The sequence below is a fragment of the Panthera pardus genome, unplaced genomic scaffold, assembly GCF_024362965.1.
Source record: "Panthera pardus isolate Hobbes unplaced genomic scaffold, ASM2436296v1 HiC_scaffold_13, whole genome shotgun sequence".
Classification (NCBI taxonomy): Eukaryota; Metazoa; Chordata; class Mammalia; order Carnivora; family Felidae; genus Panthera; species Panthera pardus.
This window is the reverse complement of record NW_026526688.1, coordinates 143,797,209-143,821,019: the sequence shown is the minus strand read 5'-3', so window position 1 is coordinate 143,821,019 and position 23,811 is coordinate 143,797,209. Positions and strand designations below refer to the sequence as shown.

At 39.6% G+C, this 23,811-nt stretch overlaps 2 protein-coding genes across 3 annotated transcripts in view; one reads left to right on the top strand and one right to left on the bottom strand.

The window, feature by feature from the left end:
• The window catches only part of G3BP2 (G3BP stress granule assembly factor 2), a 78,435-nt gene extending 75,783 nt beyond the window's left edge, over positions 1-2,652 (bottom strand). Inside the window, exon 1 of the mRNA XM_019467341.2 lies at positions 2,479-2,652. The gene's annotated coding sequence lies outside the window, so the exon portion shown is untranslated. The remainder of the gene's footprint in view (positions 1-2,478) is intronic.
• Positions 2,653-2,837: 185 nt separating this feature from the next.
• USO1 (USO1 vesicle transport factor) overlaps positions 2,838-23,811 on the top strand; it is a 93,832-nt gene continuing 72,858 nt past the window's right edge. Inside the window, exon 1 of one of the 2 annotated variants that reach the window (XM_019467319.2) lies at positions 2,838-3,087. In XM_019467319.2, coding sequence (XP_019322864.2) covers positions 3,022-3,087 — 66 coding nt within the window. In that variant the 5' untranslated portion in view covers positions 2,838-3,021. The remainder of the gene's footprint in view (positions 3,088-23,811) is intronic. The other variant, XM_019467327.2, reaches the window with a different exon arrangement.

The following is a 23,811-nucleotide window of genomic DNA, read 5'->3' as shown; positions in this document are numbered from 1 at the left end:
TTATGTGTATTTTAATGATTTGGAGCATACTTCTCCCAAATGTTTAGATTTATGAAAGTCAGAAATATAATGGCATAAGTCAGGCATCACAATTTTTCATGTTTTCGCTTCCTTTATTTAAGAAACAGTTCTTGAACATCTATCATATTAAAGGAATTATGCTAAGTGATTAAAGGGTACAAATAGAAACAGACATTGTCCTTGGCTTTTCTCTATAAAATTAGTGGAAGTACATTCACATGTAACCCCCTTTCTCTTGTATAAGGAGTCCATTTCATGGCTGCTCCGTAGTCATGATGGCTCTGCTCCCCTTTCCGACCCCAAGTGGGGGACAAACTAGCCATTGTATCCTCTCTGCCTCCTCTTGAGACTGGAAGTGGTGAGCAGCTCCACCCTTTTCCAGACACCAGGACAGAGGCAAGACTGCGAGGTCAAGGGGGAGAATGAAGGCTCCACCCTTACGTCCTCTGGACCCACTGTCCATCCCTCCTGCCCTCAGTCTTTTCTGCTCAGGGGATGCTGTCAGGGAAGAAAACAGGTCAACTGGAGGGAAAACTCATAGTACGAGGTTACTGACCTACTATACTCACCAGTTTAAAACAAACCAGGGCACTTTGACAAGGTTGGTGCCTTAAAAGAACTTAGCTAAAATGTCAAGGCACTGTTTTTGTTTTTTTTTTTAACTGCAAAAGAATACACATAGTAGATACCCATGAGTCCCACTCCAGAAGATGGAGTAGAGGGAGGCACCGGAAGAAGGCGAAGAGTGGTTCAGGGAGGGGTGGGGCTTAGAGACTGGGTAAGGTTCTTTGCACACATTACTTGGTAGTAACAATGCTGAGTATTTATTGGTCACTTTTTTTAGGCTGCAACAAAATTCCCCTATGGAAAATGTCTGAAGCAAATGTCAAGCATCTAGTTTTAAAGCGCAGGACAGTGCTGAATGCATCCTATTTTGTGCAGTATGAGTCCAACCGTTCTCCAAGTCACCCAAGCTTAAAACCTTGGCACTAGGAAAAAAAACTTTCACCGTAGCCTTTGCAATATGTGTTATCTACGATTTTACCTCACCCTCCTCCTCAGCATAATATTCATTTATCCATAATGTCTTCCTCATTTATCCATTAATATCACCTTTTATGACAATGCTAACCTATGGAGATACAAAAGTGAAGAACATAGTCCCACCGTTAACAGTTTGGCTTCACAAGCATTTATTGAGTGCTTTCCACATATTAACAACTGCAAACTGCTAGCATATACATATGTATCTGGGTATCAGGGAAAGCTTTCAGAGGATGCCAGAGTTAAGTCTTAAGGAACTAGTAGGAGTTTCCTTGATGAGGAAGTGGGAGGGGAAGAGCATATCCAGGCATAATTCCAGAGTATGTGGGGGAGGCAGGAGCTGGAGAGATAGGAGCCAGAACATAACAGGCTTGTATACCAAGCTACAGAGACTGGATTTTATTATGGAGCAGATGGACAACCACCGGCAGATCTTAAGAAGAGGACCAACATGGACAGATGTTTTCTTGTTGTTAGGCTCACCCAAAGGTGGAGCGGAGACTGGACTGGATGGAAGCCAGGGCTTGAATGCAGACAAACTAGTTAGGAAGCTACTGCTATAATCTTGGTGAGAAATGATGAGAACATAAACTATGTCAGAGGCAGAGAAGATGAAGAGCAGAGGACCTGTCTGAGAAATAGTCTATAAATAGAAATGAAAGGACTTGAATATTGGACGCGTGGAGGTAAAATCCAGAATATAAGATTCCACCCAGCATCCTTCTTCTGGCTTAGGCAATTATTTGGCTAGTGGTACTGTTGCGCGTGGCAGGGCACAAAGAAGCATACTGATTTTTTTTTCCCCTTTAATGGAGGCTGGGGAAGATGATGAGTTCAATTTTAAATGCTGAATTTGAGACCTGTGGGGCATCCAAGCAGAGAGGTGTATGAATCAGTAAGCTAACTAGACCCTGCGCTTTTTAGCCTCAAGAAATTTACAAGACTACTCCAGAAGCATGTGTACCTACCTGGGCAATTTCATTTCAAAAGGGTCAGGGCATACCATTTTGAAAAAAATGACATTTTTCATGTTTAAAAAAAAAACCGCTGAAAATGCAGACGCTGAGTTAGTAACAAAATGTTATGCTACTAGCTGCCAAACTGACACTACAGACCAATGTATTTTGTCTAACAAGCTAAATGCAGGGTTCAATCGGTTTGCACCTCACACTACTTGAAAATAGCGGCGTACCTGGTGTTAAGATCTAGGAATTCCATTTAGAACAGGTTTGAAGAGCAAGAACTGAGAAATGCGCCCTCCAGTGGCAGTGGAATGAGGGGGCTCTATTACCCTTTTTACCACTAAACAAAGCCCTGTAAAGAAATGCAATTGGCGAGGATCAGAAGGCCACACGGCTCGTACTGCTAAAACACAAAACCAAACGAACCCTCCCAGGGGCCGGGACCCCTTACCTGTCACGTCGGCCGAAGTAAAATTTCACTTTCGACTCAACAAAATACGACCCCAGATTCGATAGCTTGCAGTAAGTCCCCCTCGGCGACAACTAAACACCCGCAAGCCAAAACACGTACACTACTGGTGTCCTCTCCAGCCGGCAGGGCCGGGCTTCTACCACGTGGGTGGTTGGGGCCAGCAGTAGCGACCCGAGAAGGGCGGGAGTAGGAGGCGTGTCCCTGCCGTGGGAGGTGGGACCTGCGCAGTGGGCGGGGCTTGGGCGGATCCGAGCTACCGGCCTCCTTTTTCCTACTTTTCCCCTTTGCCTTCGCCCTTGGAGCCGCCACGTAATGCCACGTCCCCGCGCATGCGCATCTTGACTGGTGGCGGCGGCTGTTTCCGGGCTTAGCGGGGGCTGGAGCGGCCGCCAAGTAGGAGGCGGTGGTGGCAGTGGCCACAGAGTGCAGAGTGCGGGCTTGGGGGCCAGGCCCTGCCGAGGGCAGGGAAAGTTACCTCTTCTTTCCCGAAGGTGCCGATAGAGCCGGTGGCTGAGCGACAAGATGAATTTCCTCCGCGGGGTAATGGGGGGTCAGAGTGCCGGACCCCAGCACACAGAAGCGGAGACGGTGAGAGGAGCGCGACGGGTCCGGGACTTGGGAAGGGTTCGGGCAGGAACGGGACGGAGGACTCGGGGGCCTGGAGGTGACTTCCCGCGCGCCACCGTGGGCCGGGGGTCCACATGCCGCCTCTCCCTTAGCTTCCCTTTCTCTCCTGAAACCCCCGAGTTATTCCCTTACGCCCCAGCGCAGCCCCCACCGCGGCGCTTCGGCCCGGCTGACAGCAGCCGCGCCCCGAAGCTCCGCAGGCCTGGCGTGAAGGGTGGTCCTCGTGTGATGCCGCCCCGTCAGGGCTCGATCCTGGGCACAGGGGCCCCGACTTGTCTTGTACACCCCTCGGGGCCGTGGGCCCTTGACTCCTTTCCCCGGACCGAGAGGAACCTGAAGTCCTGCTTCCTCCGGCGCAGCCTGGAATGGGGCATGGGGGAAAACTGCAAGAAGGTTTAAAACCCAGCTGTTGACGAGATCAAGTGGCTAAGAATAAAACGATAGTTTGGGGGCACAAAGCCACCTGCTCCTGTCCCTTCAACTGGAGGAAGGTCGTTCTGCCAGGTGTTATTAGCTCAGACCTCGTTTTTCGGGTTCCTCCAACTATATGCCATTTGGGAAATACTCGATTGGACGTACAGGGATGTTTCGCGCTCAAACCGCTTTGGGATACATACCCCGGCTTTCCCTTACACTCTCCCCATTCAGAAGTCTGAACCCTTGGTAACACGATTTGCAGCGTCACTTTACAAAATTGTTAGACACTGAAAACAGCATTTGCTAGTTGGTTAAGTTTAGGATCAACTTACTTTGAAGTTTGGTTGGTGTTATTAGAAGTGAGTGTGTGTGACACTTTTAAAATAAACTATGTGAGGGTAATTTTAGATCTGCAGAAAAGTGACAGAGGATGACATTTTAAAGGAAAACTTTGGATAGTAGTCATGAACATAACTGGAATATCTATGAACGTAGGTCCTATGTTCTGTGTTACTGGGATCTTGAAAGATAATAATAGCTTTCATTTGTCAAGCTCTTACCTTGAGGTAGAGGCTTACCTTGAGGCTGAGCTCTTTATAGTCCATATTCTCCTTTACTCTAACCACGCTGCAAGATAGATGATAGTATTTTCACTTTACAAATGAAGAAATGAGGTTTAGAGAGGTAAAGTAACTTGACCAAGGTCGCACGGCTGGTAGTAGTAGAGCCAGGATTCAACCATAGTTTGCATTAGTTCCTAGCCTAGGTTTTCTTGCTGATGCCCATATTTTATTTTTTTTTTATTTTTTTAAGTTTATTTATTTTGAGAGAGAGAAAGAGCATGAGCAGGGGAGAGGGAGAGAGAATCCAAGCAGGCTGTGAGGTGTCAGTCCAGAGCTGGGTGTTGGGCTTGATCTCACCAACAGTGAGACCATGACCTGAGCCCAAATCAAGAGTCCAAGGCTTAACCAGCTGAGCCACCCAGGTGCCCATGCATATTTTAATACTTTCTTGGGAATTTTGGAAATTTATGTAATATTATTGAAATCAACCTCATAGATCTGGATTAGAGCTGTTTGAAGCAGAAGTTGAAAGCTAGTGAGTCTGTTTTTTTTTTTTCATTTGAAAATCAGGAGATTTTGTACAATATTAGTGTGCGCACACACATCCCTGATTTTGGCTTCTTTGTCTGCTCGCATGGCTACAAGGTCCCCAAGCTGCCCCGTTTATAAGACCATGCTCCCTCCAGATTACCAAAGTCGCAGCCTACCTGTTGAGCTTTTGTTCATTTATTTTATGTCTGACATTTTTTGTTTGAGGCACCAAGTATGGCTTATTAGAGCTTGCTTTGGCATCAGACCTTGATTTGAATCCTTGCCTTCCACCCCTAATTTTATTGGACCAGGCAAGAGTTGGAGGATACCCTGCATAACGGAAGGGAACCACCTGCTCTTATTGGTGTAAATGAGGATTAAATGAAATAGGAAATACAGCCTGGCACTTAGTATAGATTTTATTGCATGTTTTTTTTTTTTAACATTTATTTATTATTGAAAGAGACAGAGCATGAGCGGGGGGAGGGGCAGAGAGAGAGAGGGAGACACAGAATCCAAAGCAGGCTCCAGGCTCTGAGCTGTCAGCACAGAGCCTGACTCGGACTTGAACTCATGAACCGTGAGATCATGACCTGAACCAAAGTCGGACGCTTAACCGACTGAGCCACCCAGGTGCCCCAATTGCATGTTTTTTTTTAGAGGAAGACTGTTTTTTCTTTTTCTTTTTCTTTTTTTTGTTAATAGTTGGCCTTGTCACAATAACTTCTGTAGAAAAGGTAGTGTACAATTGAGTATAGAATTTTAAAGCTGGAAGGCCCTTTGCGGATCATCCAGCTTAAACACCCTCATTTTACAAGTTAGGAAACTGAAGCACAGAGCATTAAAGCAAGTTGTACAGTATGAGACTAGAACTCTGATCTTGCCAGTGAATGGAACAATATAATTTTTACATCATGATTTCAAATGAAGCTTGAGTATCACTTGTGTATGTTGTTTATGTAAACTGAAAGGAAAGTGAGAGCCCTTGTTCTTGCCTAACTTTTTAACTCTCGCGGTCCGTGAGTTCGAGCCCCGCATCGGGCTCTGTGCTGACAGCTCAGAGCCTGGAGCCTGTTTCCGATTCTGTGTCTCCCTCTCTCTGACCCTCCCCCATTCATGCTCTGTCTCTCTCTGTCTCAAAAATAAATAAACATTAAAAAAAAAATTAAAAAAAAATATGCATACTCAAAAAAAAAATGCATACTCAAAATTGGATAAGTAATTTATCTTATGAAGAGAATTAATAGCTTACTCCAAGTTACACAGTGAATAAAATTTGTTTCACCATCTCATTCAACAGATAACGGGGGTCATGGGTCACTAGTTTTGAAGGTGTTTGTAGGGGCTCCTGGGTGGCTCAGTCTGTTAAGCGTCCAACTTTGGCTCAGGTCATGATCTCGTGGTTTGTGGGTTCAAGCCCTGTGTCCGGCTCTGTGCTGACAGCTCAGAGCCTGGAGCCTGCTTCGGGTTCTGTCTCCCTCTCTCTCCTCTCCTGCTCGTGCTCTTTCAAAAATAATAAATGTTAAAAAATTTAAAAAAAAAACGTATTTGTAGAGCATCATAGAGTGGTACAATATTAAATATTTTAATTGGCGATTTGATCTGGCCTGGATATTTTAGTTGCCAGAGTTGGGAACCTCTAACTTCTACATAATTGTTTAATATTTTGTAATTTTTTCCATTTCTCTAAAATTAAGTTGTTTTCATTGTGGTTTTCCATCTTTTGTGCTTTTCTCCTCTTTTTCCCAGCAGAAAGCCTCTTTTCTTTGTCTCAAGTCTACCTGTCCTTTATTTTAATTAATTTTATTATCTTGTTTTTTTTAATTTTTTAATTTATTTTTAAAGAAGATTTAAACAGATTTTAATCTCTGCACCCAACGTGGGGCTCAGACTTACAACCCTGAGATCAAGAGTTGCATGCTCTACCAACGAAGCCAGTTAGACACCCCTAAAGTCTACCTGTCCTTTAAATCCACCCCTTTTCCCCCACCAAGGTGCAAATAATCTCTTTCCCCTCTGAACAATCTTCATATTTTAACTAGATTGTGCATTTCTTATGCTTTCTACCTTTCCCTACCATTTGTATATGTTTCACTCTTCTGGACTCTTAAAAATCTTTCGGTCAGAGTTCATACGTATTTTAATCTTTGTTTTTTCATAGTAGTAGATACTCGGTAAGTATTTGTTAAATGAATGAATTATAGTGTTACATGAAAGAAATCCCAGATCTATAATCATAGCAGCTTATGAATTGCTAGGTGGTAAAACAATACTTTTTAAAGACTGCTGGAATCAAAGTTCTGGAATGATTGATGTTGATTTTGTCAAACTTTTTACTTAAGGGATTTTTCAAATTTACTGTGCCTTTAGTGCTTTCCTGCTTTCTTTTACTGACCTTAAATATCTTCTAAATGTGTTAGAGTTACATTATTGATTTAAAAAAAATTTTTTTAAGGTTTGTTTATTTATTTTGAGAGAGAGAGAAAGTACAAGCAGGGGAAGGCCAGAGAAAGAGGGAGACAGAGAATCCCAAGCAGGCTCCCCACTGACGGCGTGGAGCCAAATGCCGGGCTCGAACTCACACCTGATCTGAGACCAAGAGCCAGATGCTTAACCAACTGAGCCACCTGGGCACCCCATATTATTGATTTTTTTTAAGATTTTATTTTTAGGTAATCTCTACACCCAACATGGGGCTTAAACTTACAACCCCAAGATCAAAAGTCGCATGCTTTATGACTGAGCCAGCCAGATGCCCCATTACTGATTTATAATACCTAATTCTTCATCCTCTCAGTTAAGAGTAACTTTTTTTTTTAAATAATCCCCAAGATATTATCCCAACTTTTCAAAGGGACTTTTTTTTTAAATTTTTATTTACTTATTTATTTGGACAGAGGTGGGGGAAGGGACAGAGAGAGAAGGAGGGAGATTATCCCAAGCAGGCTCTGCTGTCAGCACAGAGCCCGATTGCAAGGCTCCATCTCACAGACTGAGATCATGAACTGCGCTGAAATCAAGAGCCCGTAGCCCAACCCACTGAGCCACCCAAGTGCCCCAAGAGTAACTTTTGATTGGTGTTAAGGATGCTTTCTAGAGACATAGTGTTATATCATAGGATAGTCAATAATTCTATAAAATTCTAAAAAATATTTTAAGTGTAGAATTCCATCCACATTAAACCTTTCATATTTTAGAGTCAATACTTTTAAATTTGATTTCTCTTTTTTTTTTTTTTTTAAACTTTAGAGACAGGCACTGATTTCTGGTGATTGAAGCCTCCTTAGTCTTGACATACTTTGCAGGGTACAAATAAACACTAATTATAGTAAAAGTCCTACTTATTTTTTTTTGAATGCTAACACATTTAATTTTCCATCTACTTTTCATGTAATAGCTTTTTTGTTTTAAAGCTAGTTTCTTGAAAATCCCAAGAGAAATATTAACTGCATTTGATGATAGATCATAGGGGATTTTCTTTTCTCAAGTTGTATCCCAAGGCATAAAGGTTGCTTAAGTCCAGAAGAAGTATGTGGAATTACTGTACTGATAAAGTCATCTCTTTTTGTTTTTAATGTTTATTTATTTTGAGGGATGGGGGGAGGGTCAGAGACACAGGGAGAGAGAGAGAGAGAGAATCCCAAGCCAGGCTTCATGCTGTCAGCCTGAGCCTGACACAAGGTTTGATCTCACCAACTATGAGATCATGACCTGAGCCGGAATCAAGAGTTGTGTGCTCAACTGACTGAACCACCTATGTGCCCCAGGTCATCTCCTTTTAGATCAGATGTTGATCAGCTGGCTTAAAAGGCAAAAGGGCTAACAATATAGAGACAGCTGTAGTTTCTTGTAATAAAAATTGTTGTTACGGAATGTGTGTTTAAATTTAGACATAGTTTTGGTTTGGTCAAACATGTTTTATACCTCGTTACTATAAATGTATAGTCTAAAACTCCTGTTTGGGTTCAAGTTTCATATTAATAACAAGGTCAGTGTCATCACTGATACGTGTTTTCTCTCTTGGTTCTCTTGCAATAGCAATGTCAAAGAAAACCATAATAATGATTTGTGTTTTGATCACTTCTATCCAACCAAAGATGTCTCATATTCTTTTTAAGTAGTGTCTGTTGAAAACTATATGGATTTTTTTTAAAGGTTATTATGTAGATTATTAAGGGAAATTAAAAAAAAAACTAGAATTGTTTAAATATTACACACCCTACCAGTAGCAAGGTATGTTTCAAAAAACATGAGTAGATGTACTTAAATTTGTTATCAAGAAGTATGTTGGGTGATGATCAGAAACAAAACAAAAAGCCTAATATTTATGCAAGGTTTATTAATAAGCAGTTTTCAAATATATTCAACATGTAGATATAAAGTAAGTTGTGTTTATGAATTTTATTAGACCAGATCCTTTTTTCCTCTGGAAACCTTATAGATCTGAGTGTTCTGAAGAACATACTTTGGGAAAACTTGTCCTAGAGGATATATTTTTAAAAAGATACTGCATTTTAAGGGGTGCCTAGGTGGCTCAGTCGGTTAAGTATCTGACTTCGGCTCAGGTCATGATCTCACGGTTCATGGGTTCGAGCCCTGCGTTGGACTGTGTGCTGACAGCTCAGAGCCTGGAGCCTGCTTCAGATTCTGTCTCCCTCCCTCTCTGCCCCTCCCCCACTCACACTCTGTCCCTCTCTCTGAAAAGTAAACATTAACCAAAAAAAATTTTTTTTAAGTCTTTTACTATTGTCAGTTTTATGCAGCTCATGAAGTGTTGCCAATTTAAATACCTAAAAGATTGGGGTGCCTGGGTAGCTTAGTCAGTTAAAGCATCGGACTTTGGCTCAGGTCATGATCTCATGATTCATGGGTTCGAGCCCCACGTTGGCTCTGTGCTGACAGCTGAGAACCTGGATCCTGCTTCAGATTCTGTGTCTCCCTCTCTCTCTCTGCCCCTTCCCGGCTCATGCTATCTCTCTCTCTCTCTTTCTCTCTCAAAAATAAACAGACATTAATAAGTAAATAAAAGATAAAATAAGTCCTGGTGCTTTGTGGTTTGAGAACTAATTGTAATCACTCTTGAATCTGATTATCGTTTAGGAGAGAATTTAAAATTTTCTTATGTAAATTTGCTGATAGCAAATACCATTTTGCTCTCTTTATGTATTCACATTTTATTTATACTGCATTGTTTTTTTTTTTTTTGTCTGTTGTGGATATCCTAAAAAAGCCCTGCTTATATTTTTATACCTCAGGCAGAAATGCTATAAACATTTTTGTATAAAAAATTACCTTTAATTTGAAAGCTGGTGGTGTTAAGACTTTGAGATGCTAACATTTGTGTTAATTGGTTAATTGGTAGACAAGTTTCATAATGATGCCTTGCTTGGAAAAAATGTTCTTTTGGAAAGCATTGTTCTTTTCTTAGAGAAAACATGGAGAATAAATGAAGGAGTATATTAGCTTGGCTGACTTACTGGTAATTGTAATGGAAATTGATTGTATTAGATTCATTGGATTTATTTGCGAAGAGACTGGTGTTTGACTTTGTAATGTTCCCACATCTTTTTTTAGATCATAATAATTTAGGTCATCTGAAGATAGGACTGACCTTTGCTTTTTTTTTTTTTTTTTTCCTTCGTAAAACCTCTTAGTTGTAGAGTTCAATTTAAAATAAATTTCTGGTTCTTGGGGCACTTGGGTGGTTCAGTCGGTTGAGCATCCAACTTCGGCTCAGGTCATGATCTCATGGTTTGTGAGTTCGAGGCCTGCATCGGGCTCTGTGCTGACAGCTCAGAGCCTGAAGCCTGCTTCGGATTCTGTGTCTCCTCCTGCTCTCTCTGTCCCTCCCCTGCTTACACTCTTTCTCTTTCTCCCTCTCTGTCTCTCTCTCCAAAAATAAATAAACAATAAAAAATATTTAAAATAAATTTCTGATTCTTTTTGTGTTCTGAAACACAATTTTTTTTTTAATTTTTAAAATTCTTTATTTTTGAGAGAGAGAGACACACAGAGTGTGAGAGGGGGAGGGTCAGAGAGAGGGAGACACAGAATCCGAAGCAGGCTCCAGGCTCTAAGCTGTCAGCACAGAGCCCAACACTGGGCTTGAACTTGTGAACCACGAGATCATGACCTGAGCTGAAGTAGGACGCTTAACCAACTGAGCCAGCCGGGTGCCCCGAAACACTAGTATTTTTTTTTTGTTTGTTTGATTAAAACACTGTAAATGAATTGATTATTGGTTAACATGAATTATTTTAGTCCTGCAGTAAATAGTCATGGTTAGGGAAGTTCTCTCCAGGGAAGCTATAACTACGTTTTAAACTTCTTGGAGGCAGTTATATGATCAAATAAGTTGGTAATAGATGTTTGATAAATATTTATTGAATAACTGGTTGAATGAGATTTTTTATTTTATTATTATTATTTTTTTAATTTTTTTAATGTTTATTTATTTTTGAGACAGAGAGAGACAGAGCATGAACGGGGGAGGGTCAGAGAGAGGGAGACACAGAATCTGAAACAGGCTCCAGGCTCTGAGCTGTCAGCACAGAGCCCGACGCGGGGCTCAAACTCACGGACCGCGAGATCGTGACCTGAGCCGAAGTCGGACGCTCAACCGACTGAGCCACCCAGGCGCCCCTATTATTATTTTTTTTAATGTTTATTTTTGAGAGAGAGAGAGCACAAGCTGGGGATGGGCAGAAAGAGAGGGGACAGAGGATCCAAAGGGGGCTCCGCACTGACAGCAGCGAGCCTGACGCGCAGCCAGAACCATGAGATCATGACCTGAGGCAAAGTCAGACACTTAACTGACTGAGCTATTTGTGCTTCCCTGAATTAGATTTTTTAAATTGGCATTCCTGTCCTTCATATTTGTATGTCAGTTAAATAGTTACTGAATACTAAAAAAATATATGGGTTTCTCCTAGGAATTGTCAGAAAATACTGCAAACTGCATTATGTCAGTGTCTTTAAATTATACTTTCAGCATGCTGGTTTTTTTTTTTTTTTCAAGTTTATTTATTTTGAGAGAGAGCATACTACACACCATTGTGCACAAGTTGGGGAGGGGCAGAGAGAAAGAGGGAGAGAGAGAATCCTAATCAGGCTTGAGCTATCAGTACAGAGCCCAACAGGGGGCTCCATCTCGTGAAATGTGAGATCATGACCTGAGCTGAAATCAGGAGTCAGATGCTTATCCGTCTGAGCCATCCAGGCACCCCAGCATGCTAGTTTTATGCCACTTGCCTTTTTCCCCTTTTACTTTTCAGTGGCTTTTCATTTTCACATTTCTCATCTCACTTTCTTCTTTCCTAGTCACTCCCATCACATTGCTTCTTTTTTGGTCTCCTTTGTTTATCTCTGAATAAAAGTAAATGGCACTATTGGTTAGCAACGTAAACAAATATTAAATTCAGATTATTAGGTTATCATTCTGATTATGCTCAATTTACCAATTGTTAGTGGGATTATTTGCCCTTTTCAGTTTTGTCTTGGTAAGTGGAATTGTGAATCTCAGTTGACAATTACTAAAAATGATGAAGAGTTCTGATACATAATCACCTGCGTGAATTACATTATCTTACGCATACTATCTTTTTCATTAGCTTTTTAATTTTTTATTACACAAAATGGCAAACAATACTAGTAAAGTTTAAGGCCTGCTTGACTACCATCTCCAATTTCCGTACTCTTTCCAGAAATAACCATGATTCTTAATGTGATATAAATCCTTCCAGAGTTTTATGAATAGTTATACATTTATACAATATAGAATTATATATTGGATGATCATATTTATCCTTTTTTTCATAAATGATATACCATTTATAGTGTTTTGCAGCTTACATTTTTAATTGGTTGATAGGTCTTAGAGATCTTTGCATGTTAAAACATAAAGCTACTTTATTAGAATTATTTAAAATACCAGATTTCCAGTTACTTTGTTAACTACACTATACTGAGGCTATAAAAGCATCTTGATAACAGGATACATCTTCATTTATTTTGAGAGAGAGAGAAAGGGAGAGCGCATGCAAGCAGGGACAGGACAGAGAGAGGGAGAGAGAATCTCAATAAAGCTCTGTGCTGTCAGTGCAAAGCCTGACTTGGGGCTCCGTCTTGCGAGCCATGAGATCATGACCTGAGCAAAGCCAAGAGTCAGATGTTTAACCAATTGAGCCACCCAGGCGCCAGGATACATGTCTAGTTCATCACTGTATTTATTGTTCAGAGCACCTAATACTTAGCATAATATAAATTAGTTGAAGAACTTTTGTCTTTTGAGTTTTTCCTTATTACCCCTTTCCGGTCTTTCTAAAGTTTCTAAATAAAACTAACTCTGGGTTAAATTTTATCCATATATATATATATATATATATATATATATATACACACACACACACACATATCTATATATATACACATATATATATGTGTATGTATATATGTATATACATGTATATATGTATGTATACATATATACATATATAAACATATATCTATACATATATATGTGTATATGTACATATATACGTGTATATATATGTACATATACATATATACATATATAAACATATATCTATACGTGCATATATGTACATATATGCACGTATAGATATATGTTTTTTTTTTTTTTAGAACTGTTTTTTGTTAATATATAGTATTCTGTTGTTTAATGCAAGAGTCACAAACTCAAATCCTAATAGTGTCAGTTGGGTAACATCACTGTTCATTCCAGCAGGTCAGGTTAAAGGAGAGCAGAGGTCTGGCTGAAACTGGAGCCTGTGTATCCTGACTTGAGAGCATAGATAGTGCTCAACCCCAGCCAGTTGGTGCCTCCAGAAATGCAGGCTCAGAGAGCCAATTTAATGTAACGGTTAAGCACTCAAACTGCTTCACTTTGAATCCCGTCCAACTCCTTACTAGTTTTCTGAACTTGGATTTACCCACCGTACCTCAGTTTCTTCATCTCTAAAGTGTGGATAATAATGGTGCCTATTGTATAGCGTTTTTATGTAGATTAAATGAATTTTAAATACATAATCTTTAGCAAAGACTGGCACATACTAAATGCTGTACATTGCCATATTATAACAATTCTGAGATGCACATTAGCATGTAAACATCTCTGAAATCACCTTGTATCATGTAATTATAATTGGCAATATTTCTCTTTGCTTGGTGTTACATTAAAAAATGGTGGATCTTGTGGCCCAGTTGCTAGAATATGCAACTCTTGATCTGGGGGGTCATGAGTTTGAGCCCCACATTGAGCATAGAGATTACTTTCAAAACTGGTGGATCTTATAATTGATGGCTTCTTAGATTGTGTGAAATACAGTATTAGCTATCATTAGCTATCAGGCTGATTTTCCTCCAGAAAAGGTGGAAATATGGATTTCTATATAAAATCTTTCAATTTTTAGATACTGGCTTAAAACTCACCTTAAATACTGTGTAGGCCAAATAGATCTTTCAGATAGTATACAAAACAAATACGTTATTACTTACTATGAAAGGTTAAGTATTTTTAACTTTTTTATTTTTATTTTTTTCAATGTTTCTTTTTATTTTTGAGAGAGGGACACAGAGTGCGAGCAGGAGAGGGGCAGAGAGAGAGGGAAATACAGAATCTGAAGCAGGCTCTAGGCTCTGAGCAGTCAGCACAGAGCCTGACGCAGGGCTCGAACTCACAAACAGTAAGCTCATGACTCGAGCCAAAGTCAGGCGCTTAACCAACCTGAGTCACCCAGGCGCCCTGAGTATTTTTAACTTATTCTAAGTGTTGAGTATTAAGTAGCCTTAGAGTTTATCCTTTATTCTTCCATCTTGCAGATGATGAACCTGACTTAGATTATATTTAAGGTATAGTCAATCCTTGTTATTCATCTATTCCATATTTGCAAATTCATCTATGCTAAAATTTCTTTGTAATTCCAAAATCAGCACATCTAGTCCTTGCAGGTTGTTTGTGGACATGTGCAGGGTAGTGAAAAATTTGAGTCACCTGATCTGTGTGTCCCCAGTTAAGGTCAAACAAGGAGATACTCTGCCTTCTTGTTTCAACTCTCATATTAAACCAGTGTCCTTTTCACAGCCTATTTAGTGTCATGTTTTTTGCATTTTTGTGCTTCTTGTTGGTGATTTTGCTGTTAAAAATGACCCCACATGTAGTGCTAAAGTGCTGTCTAGTGTTCCTAAAGCACAAAAAGGCTGTGGTGTTTTCACAGAGAAAATATGTGTGTTATAAAAGCTTCCTTCAGGCATGAGTAATAGTGCCGGTGACTGTGAGTTCAGTGTTAATGAATCAAGGACATGTATTGAAAAAGATATCTTTAAAGAAATACACATAAAACAAGGTTATGTATTGGATTGATTGGGGAAAATGTGACCACAGGCTCACAGGAACCTAGCACTGTATTTCTCTTAGATGCAAAGGTTCAGTATCTGCTAATTCATTGTCTGTGGTCACTTACAGAACATAACTACTGTGGCTAACAAGAATCAACTGTATTCAGAAAGTAGATAAACAGTGAGTCAGTCAGGTGCTATGTTAGAGCACATAAGAGAATAAAAGCAAGGTCTAATAAATTCTGGAAATTTCTTTAAATTTTTCTGGTTAGTTATTGAAGCAATAGTGAAAACATGCTTATTGTAAATAATTCATATCACTATGTAGTCTAAAATTTCCCCTTTCTTCTTCCTGTCACAATCTCATTTCCCATTGCCAAGGGTAATTGCTAATGAAGTTTGGCATACATCCTTCCAGAATATTTTCTTTGCAGTTACCAATATGTTTATGATACAAATGAGGTTTTTTTTATAAGAGTGGCATATGGGGCACCTGGTGACTCAGTTAAGCATCTGGCTCTTGACTTCAACTCAGGTCATGATCTCATGGTTCGTGAGTTCGAACCCTGCATTAGGCTTGTGCTGACAGTGCAGAGCCTGCTTGGGATTCTCTCTCTCTCCCTCTCTCTCTTCCCCTCCATTGTCATAGCTTTCTTTCTCAAAATAAATAAACCAAAAAAAAAAAAAAAAGAAGAGTGGCAGAGTTAATTAAAAATTTAATAGTAGATGAGGCACCTGGGTGGCTCAGTTGGTTGGGCATCCAAATTTGAGTCAGGTCATGATCTCGTGGTTCGTGAGTTTGAGCCCCACATCAGGCTCATTGCTGTCAGCACAGAACCCATTTTGGATCCTCTGTACCCCCCTCTCTCTGCCCCTCTGCCACTTGCACTCTCTCAGAAATAAACATTAAAAATATATATGTTAGAAAATTTAATAGTAGGTACTAGAATTTTCCTATTAACTAATCAGTAAACATAGATTCCCATAGAGTTTAAAAAATATTTACAGGGGCGCCTGGGTGGCTCACTCAGTTAAGCGGCCGACTTCAGCTCAGGTCATGATCTCACAGTTCATGAGTTCGAGCCTTGTGTTGGGCTCTGTGCTGACAGCTCAGAGCCTGGAGCCTGCTTCTGATTCTGTGTCTCCCTCTCTCTCTGTTCCTCCCCCGCTCACAGTCTGTCTCTCTCTCAAAAATAAATTAAGATGAAAAAAAAAGTAAAAAATAAATAAAATAAAAAATATTTACAAATTTCTTTGTTTCAAGCAAATAGGCTGAAGTATCTTCTTTTGTTGTTACCAGGTAACCTTACATGTCTTGTCTGTATTTATATTTCTCTTTATTCAGGTAGTGAAATTCTGGGAAGGTTACTTGTTTCAAGGGTACAGAATGGTTATCTGAAATGTTGTGCTTTATAGTCTACTGAGATAATGACTATTTTGGTAAAAAGTCTAGGTATAAACATTTCTGACTTTTTAACAAAGTAGACTTGATTACCTTCTTCTGTATTAGATCAATAATGGCAGCAAAATGTTAATTAAGGAGAAAATGGTATTAAAATATGTGGGATTTAAACCTTTCACTCCCTTTCCAACTCTCCCATCATGTCGATGAGAGTGTTGAAGATTCAGACAAGAGTTTGTGACTTTAAATACCCAGTATAATTATGAATTTTGCTTTAAAATTTTTTTAGGTTTATTTATTTTGAGAGAGAGAGAGAGAGAGAGAGAGAGAGAGAGAGAGAGAGAGACAGCGCGCAGTGTTGGGGCAGAGAGAGAGAGAGAGAGAGAGAGAGAATCCCAAGCAGGCTCTGCGCTGTCTGCACTGAGCCTAGTGTGGGGTTTGAACTCAACGTACTGTGAGATCATGACCTGAGCTGAAACCAAGAGTTGGACGCTCAACCAACTGAGCCACCCAGGCACCCCTTATGACTTTTGCTTTAAACAAGTTGGCTTCCTTGTTTGGTTTCTGAGATAGTGAGTGAGTTGCTAGTAACAAAGTCTCTCACCTCAGGATCCCATTTGGGACACTGAATACATTTATCCTTTAAAACACTGCCTTTTTCCTTATGGTAATATGCTCATTCACTCTGCTTCCCTACTTTTCCACTTGCTTTGTTGTTGTTACTCATTACCCACACTTCTGGCTATGTCCAAACCAGTGCTTAACTTGGGGCCCTCTGACCAACTAGGCTATGTAAAGTCGCACTCTCCACCTAATCACTATCTCATTTCCCTAATTATTCCCCCTTGTCATACTTATCACTTTCTCTCTTTATCTTAATTATTTTTAATTTGTGGTCTCCTTGCCATTATCATTTCATTAGAATAGGTACCTTCTACAGTGGCTCACTGCTATTCCCCCAGAATAAAATTTTGCAGTGCTTTGCAAAATGTTAAGCACTTTACTAATATTTCTCTGTCTGTGGTGAAAGACCAGTTGCTTTAGTTTTATTTTTTTAATTTCCAGTTAATCACAGATCAATACCTCTATAAAATACAATAAAAATGAGTTGCTGGGAAGATGGAGTGACAGTACACATAGACACACTCATGTGCGTAAAAATGTTAAGCCCTATTTTTTTTTATATAGCCATACAGTTATCCAGTTGTAGAAGTTTCTAAATGTGTGGTCCCAGTTTCATAACTTACCTTGTCACAGACCACTGCTTTCTGGTTGCACTGATCACAGCCCCCATGGGGGTAGCAGCACTCTGATATTTGTTGAATGAATGGATGAACCACCACTTAGGATTATGGTACTGAATTCTTCAGATATATTGCTCCTTTGACCTTTATCCTTGCCAAAACCCAGAGTGTTTGCTGAGATATAGAAGAATGATTGCTGGTTCATGATTTCAAACTTCAGCTAGCTTTAATCACTGCTGCTTTTTTGATTTTTTAATTGTATCTTTTAAAAAACAATATTTGACCATATGTTTGTTTAAGGAAAAGCTGTAGAAGTTGAATCCCAAACAGTGGTTGTCCCAGACGTTTTATTCTTTAGAGCCCCCAGCCTCTTAAATTCAGTTCTTTCAATTATTCTTTTGCTTTGTTTATCCCTTCAGCCCTTTGCCCATTACCACCACCCTAATACGTTTTTTTCTTAACCTTATTCCTTGTCTATTATAATGAGCTGACATATTTTTTTCTCTTTCTCTCTTTTTCCACTCCAGTTTGTCCTTATCTCAGCCAGGTTAATTCTGAAAGAGTGAGTATATTAATTTTTGTAGTTTTTCTGAAGTACTTATACGGTACTGATTTTTTTTTTTAACTTGGTAGCTGCTGCCTTCCGCCGCCCCCCCCCCCCCCCCCATAGCTTCTGATTATAGCTTTCCCAAAGTAAAGAGTAAAGCTCAAACTCCCTTAGAACAAGGGACAACCCTGGCTGACCAGTTAAGTCGAAGGCTTCTCAGGGTCCTTTAGTGAGCTATAGTGCAAGTAAAACCTATTCATAGAAACTGTATTTCAGTCTCCCCCTATAAAGTCCTGCAGTCCATGTAGTTTGCAACAGTAACTCAGATTCACATTTTTCTGCATAGGATGCAATATAAGCTATGAGAGGGTGGGCTTTGGAGTGAGACATCTACAGCTTGGGTAGAAAGAATCTGGACTGTGCCACCAAACTGCCAGTGTATTTTGAGATGTATTGTTTTGTTTCTGAGCCTTAGTTTCTTCTGTAAAATAAGTACTAAGAATGCATGGGCCAGAATATAGTCACTGTCTATGCCTGGATGCAAGGAAGACTTAGAAAGTAGTTTATGTAGATAGACATATATGTGCCCAGCTAAAACACAGAGGATTCTAATAACTGAAAGGAGGAAATGGAAAGAGAGGCAGTTACGCTGCATTGGATTGGTTTTTCAAGTAAGGAATAAATGGCATAATGGTCTGTGAGATCTACAATTTCTGAATATAACTTAAACATCCTTGTGGTACAAAATTTTTGCTTCGTAACTATCAACTGAAAAATATAGACAGTGTTTGGCCTAAAACATGGCTAAATCTTTGTAAGGTTTAGAACACATATATTTTCCTTTCATTTGGTTTCAGTGGTCGGTAAAGAGTAGCAATGTAGCGCTTTATTACAGAGAGATCACTTATTCAGAAACTTCAACCATCTGGAATATTATCAGGAGGTAATAGGCTTTCCTATAGCAAAAGTAGAAGTTTCAAGTTCCGTGTTCTCAATCTTGATCTTAAGCCTGAATGATTTTTTGTTATAGAAAAATTGTATTTGGGCACCTGAGTGGCTTAATCGGTTAAGTGTCCGACTTTGACTCAGGTCATGATCTCCTGGTTGGTGGGTTCGAGCCCCACATCAGGCTCTGTGCTGGCAGCTCAGAGCCTGCAGCTTGCTTTGGATTCTGTGTCTCCCCCTCTTTCTGCCCCCCCCCCAATTGGCTCTCTGTCTCTCTCAAAAATAAATAAACATATAAAAATTTTTTTAAGAAAAATTGTATTAGTATCTAACTTAATTATCAAATTTCTCACTTAGTTGCAAAATTGAAAAAAATCTGCAAAATTGAATGGTCTGTTAAAAACATATATGATGGAAGTGACAGCCAAAAGCCTGATAGGATAGACGAATACAAAAAAGTCATAAGCTTGGTAACAATAAAGTTTGTTAATAATATTTATTGAATATTTGTAGGTGCCAGGTACTAGGCAAAACCTTTTATGTTCATTACTTTATTTAAAACCTAAGACGTTGGTCTTATGTATATCTTGGAGAGGACTTAGGTTTAAGTGCTAAGAAAGCTTATAATTATGTGTGTTGTTTAAGAAGACAGAGAAGCTGGTAATTAATTTTAGATTACTATCAGAAAAAGCTAAAATGAAAAGACCAGTTTGGTCCCTGACAGAAGGTATCGGAAATAACTCAGTCTAATGCTTCTAAATAAGTTGTTCTTATATTCACTTTGATTCTCATTGGCTTGCACTATGGTTGACTGCTTTGAGTTCATCTTTAAGTTGCTAGAGAGAAAGTTCTGATTAAAATCCCCAATTTGGGGGCGCCTAGGTGGCTTGGTCGGTTAAGTGTCCGACTTCGGCTCAGGTCATGATCTCACGGTCCATGAGTTCAAGCCCCACGTCGGGCTCTGTGCTGACAGCTCAGAGCCGGGAGCCTTTTTCAGATTCTGTGTCTCCTCTCTCTCTGACCCTCCCCTGTTCATGCTCTGTCTCTGTCTCAAAAAAAAAAAAAAAAAAAATTAAAAAAAAAAATTAATAAAATCCCCAATTTGGAAGAATATGTACTTGCTGTAAAAATCCAGGTTTAATCAGTCAGAAGCATGCTTATATTGTTAAAAATAGTCTTGATAGAGGGGCGCCTGGGTGGCTCAGTCGGTTAAGTGTCTGACTTCATCTCAGGTCATGATCTCGCAGTTCGTGAGTTTGAGACCTTTGTTGGGCTCTGAGCTGACAGCTCGGAGCCTGGAGCCTACTTCAGACTGTGTCTCCCTCTCTGTCTCTCTCTGCCCCTCCCCTGCTCACACTCTGTCTCTCTTTCTTTCAAAAATAAACAAACATTAAAAAAAAAAAGTCTTGATAGATTATTTACCCAAACTCAAGAAAGAATGGATTTTATTTCTATAAGTATAATAGTGATTAATTTTAATATTCAAAAAGGTACATATTTCAACTAAAAATAGTGATTTGCTCATTAATCAGTTTATTGAAGCAGATACTTTGAACTTACTAGAAAAGAAATATGTTTTTAGCTAACATTTTAATCTTATATATTCTTATTTTTCCCATGTTATTTTAGATCAGCCATCATTCCCAGAGATACAACTTATTGTAAAAGGGGAAATTTTCTAATTTTAGAAAGTCTCCTTTGGTGTATTATTTTACTAGAACAAGTGTGTGTGTGTGTGTGTGTGTGTGTGTGTGTGTGAGAGAGAGAGAGAGAGATATGAAAATTACGTTTTTTGGTTCATAGATGTATACAATTTAAAAACTCAGACCAATTTTGGGGGGTGTTTTTATTATACAATGGGGACAGGACCCATGGGCAGAAAGAACTGCCTAGACCAATTTTATTGTGAATATGAAATGCTCTTTTATACATTAAAATATGTGCAAACAATTACAAGGAAATAATTTTCAGTGCCTGAAATTCCTTCATATTGTCTGATGAACTACTTATCCTTTTTTTTTTTTTGTAATGTTTATTTGGGGGGTGGAGAGGCAAGTGGGGGAGGGGCACAGAGAGAGGGAGACACAGAATCCACAGCAGGCTCCAGGCCATCAGTGCAGAGCCTGTCATGGGGCCTGACCTCATGAACCTCAAGATCATGACCTGAGCTGAAGTCACATGTTCAACCAACTGAGCCACGCAGGCACCCCTGAACTACTTACTTATCCTTTAATTCTTGACTCAAGAATGGCATCCTTAATTATACCATTCTTTTTTTTTCTATTAAGATTTTTATTTTATTTTATTTTTATTTTATTTTTTAAATTTATGTCCAAGGTAGTTAGCATACTAACTACACTGTACTGAGGCTATAAAAGCATCTTGATAACAGGATCCATGTTCATTTATTTTGAGAGAGAGAGAGAAAAGGAGAGCACTTGCAAGCAGGGACAGGACAGAGAGAGGGAGAGAGAATCTCAATCAAGCTCTGTGCTGTCAGTGCAAAGCCTGAGTTGGGGCTCCGTCTCGCGAGCCATGAGATCATGACCTGAGCAAAGCCAAGAGTCAGATGCTTAACCAATTGAGCCACCCAGGCGCCTCTAAGGGGTAGATTCCTTAGTGCCCCTTACCCATTTAGCCTATCTCCCCTCCCACAACCCCTCTAGTAACCCTCAGTTTGTTCTCCATATTTATGAGTCTTCTGTTTTGTCCCCCTCCCTGTTTTTATGTTATTTTCATTTCCCTTCCCTTATGTTCATCTGTTTTGTCTCTTAAAGTCCTCATATGAGTGAAGTCATATGATTTTTCACGTAGCATAATACCCTCCAGTTCCATCCACGTAGTTGCAACAGGCAAGATTTCATTCTTTTTGATTGGAGTAATTGGAGTAATACTCTATTGTATATATACCACATCTTCTTTATCCATTCATCCATCAATGGACATGTGGGCTCTTTCCGTACTTTGGCTATTGTTGATAGTATTGCTATAAACATGGGGGTGCATGTGTCCCTTCGAAACAGCACACCTGTATCCCATGGATAAATGTCTAGTGTTGCAATTGCTAGGTCATAGGGTGGTTCTATTTTTAGTTTTTTGAGGAACCTCCATACTGTTTTCCAGAGTGGCTGCACCAGCTTGCTTTCCCAGAGTAATACTCCGTTGTGTGTGTGTGTGTATGTATATATATATGTATACACTTAGATATATACTTAGATATATATGTGTATATATATATATATATATCCCACATCTTCTTTATCCATTCATCCATCGATGGACATTTGGGTTCTTTCCATACTTTGGCTATTGTTGATAGTGCTGCTATAAACATTGGGGGGCATGTGTCCCTTTGAAACAGCATACCTGTATCCCTTGGATAAATACCTAGTAGTGCAGTTGCTAGGTCGTAGGGTAGTTCTAGTTTTAATTTTTTGAGGAACCTCCATACTGCTTTCCAGAGTGGCTGCACCAGTTTGCATTCCCACCAACAGTGCAAAAGAGATCCTCTTTCTCTGCATCTTTGCCAACATCTGGTGTTGCCTGAGTTAAATATACCATTCTTAAACAGTATCTGTCTTAATCTATTTGGGCTGCTACAACAGAAATATAATCTGGGTGTGGCTTAAACAACACGCATTTATTTCTCGCAGTTCTGGAATGTGGGAGGTCCAAAATCAAGGCACTGGTAGATTCTGTGTCTGCTGAGGGCCTGCATTCTGGTTCCTCCATATATCTACTCACTGTGTCCTACTTGGCAGGAAGGGAGATGGAGCTTTCTGGAGTCTCTTTTATAAGGGCACTAATTCCATTCATGAGGACTCTATCTTCATTCCCTAATCACTTCCCCAAAGCCCCATCTCCTCATACCATCACATTAGGGGTTAGGATTTCTAAATTTGCATTGGGGGTGGCGGCCCGGGGAGGGGTGGGGGGAGGACATAAACATTCAGTCTGTAGCAGTTTCACTTTCACATAGAATTGACTGTTTTCTTTTGTGCCCCAGCTTTACTCAGCACATACTTATATACCTTTAACTTGTTATTATTCTGTATTTATGTGATTGTCTTCCTGTGCAAGTTCCTTGTGGTTAGAGACCATATCTTATTTTGGTTAGTACAAGAACAAATACATGTGTCCTCAGTGTGTGTATATTAACTGAGCAATGACTGCATTCTAGTTAAAAAAATTTGGACTTGATAAGCAACAGGGGGCCAATTGAGGATATTTTTATTATGGTAGTTTATTTTTTATCAATTAAGAGCTTATTTCATACTATTAATTTTTTAAGTCTATTAGGGAGGACATGAGCAGGGGAGGGGCAGGGAGAGAGAGAGAATCCCAAGCAGGCTCCACAGTCAGCGCTGAGCCCAGTGCAGGGGCTTGATCTCACGACCACAAGATCATGACCTGAGCTGAAATCAAGAGGCAGATGCTTTACCAACTGAGCCACTCAGGCACCTCTGATTTCATATTATTTTGATCAGAGTGAAGATAGCATTTGAAAAGATGTGTTCAGTCAGTCATGAAAATATCTTAGAAATTCCAATAAAACATAAACCATTTTGCTTTACTCCATTATTGCTCTTTTTTGTTTATAAAGGTAATTCCTATTTTATCAAAATTCAAACATGAGAAATAATGTAAAAAATGAACATTTCCAGCAACCTACCAAATGGC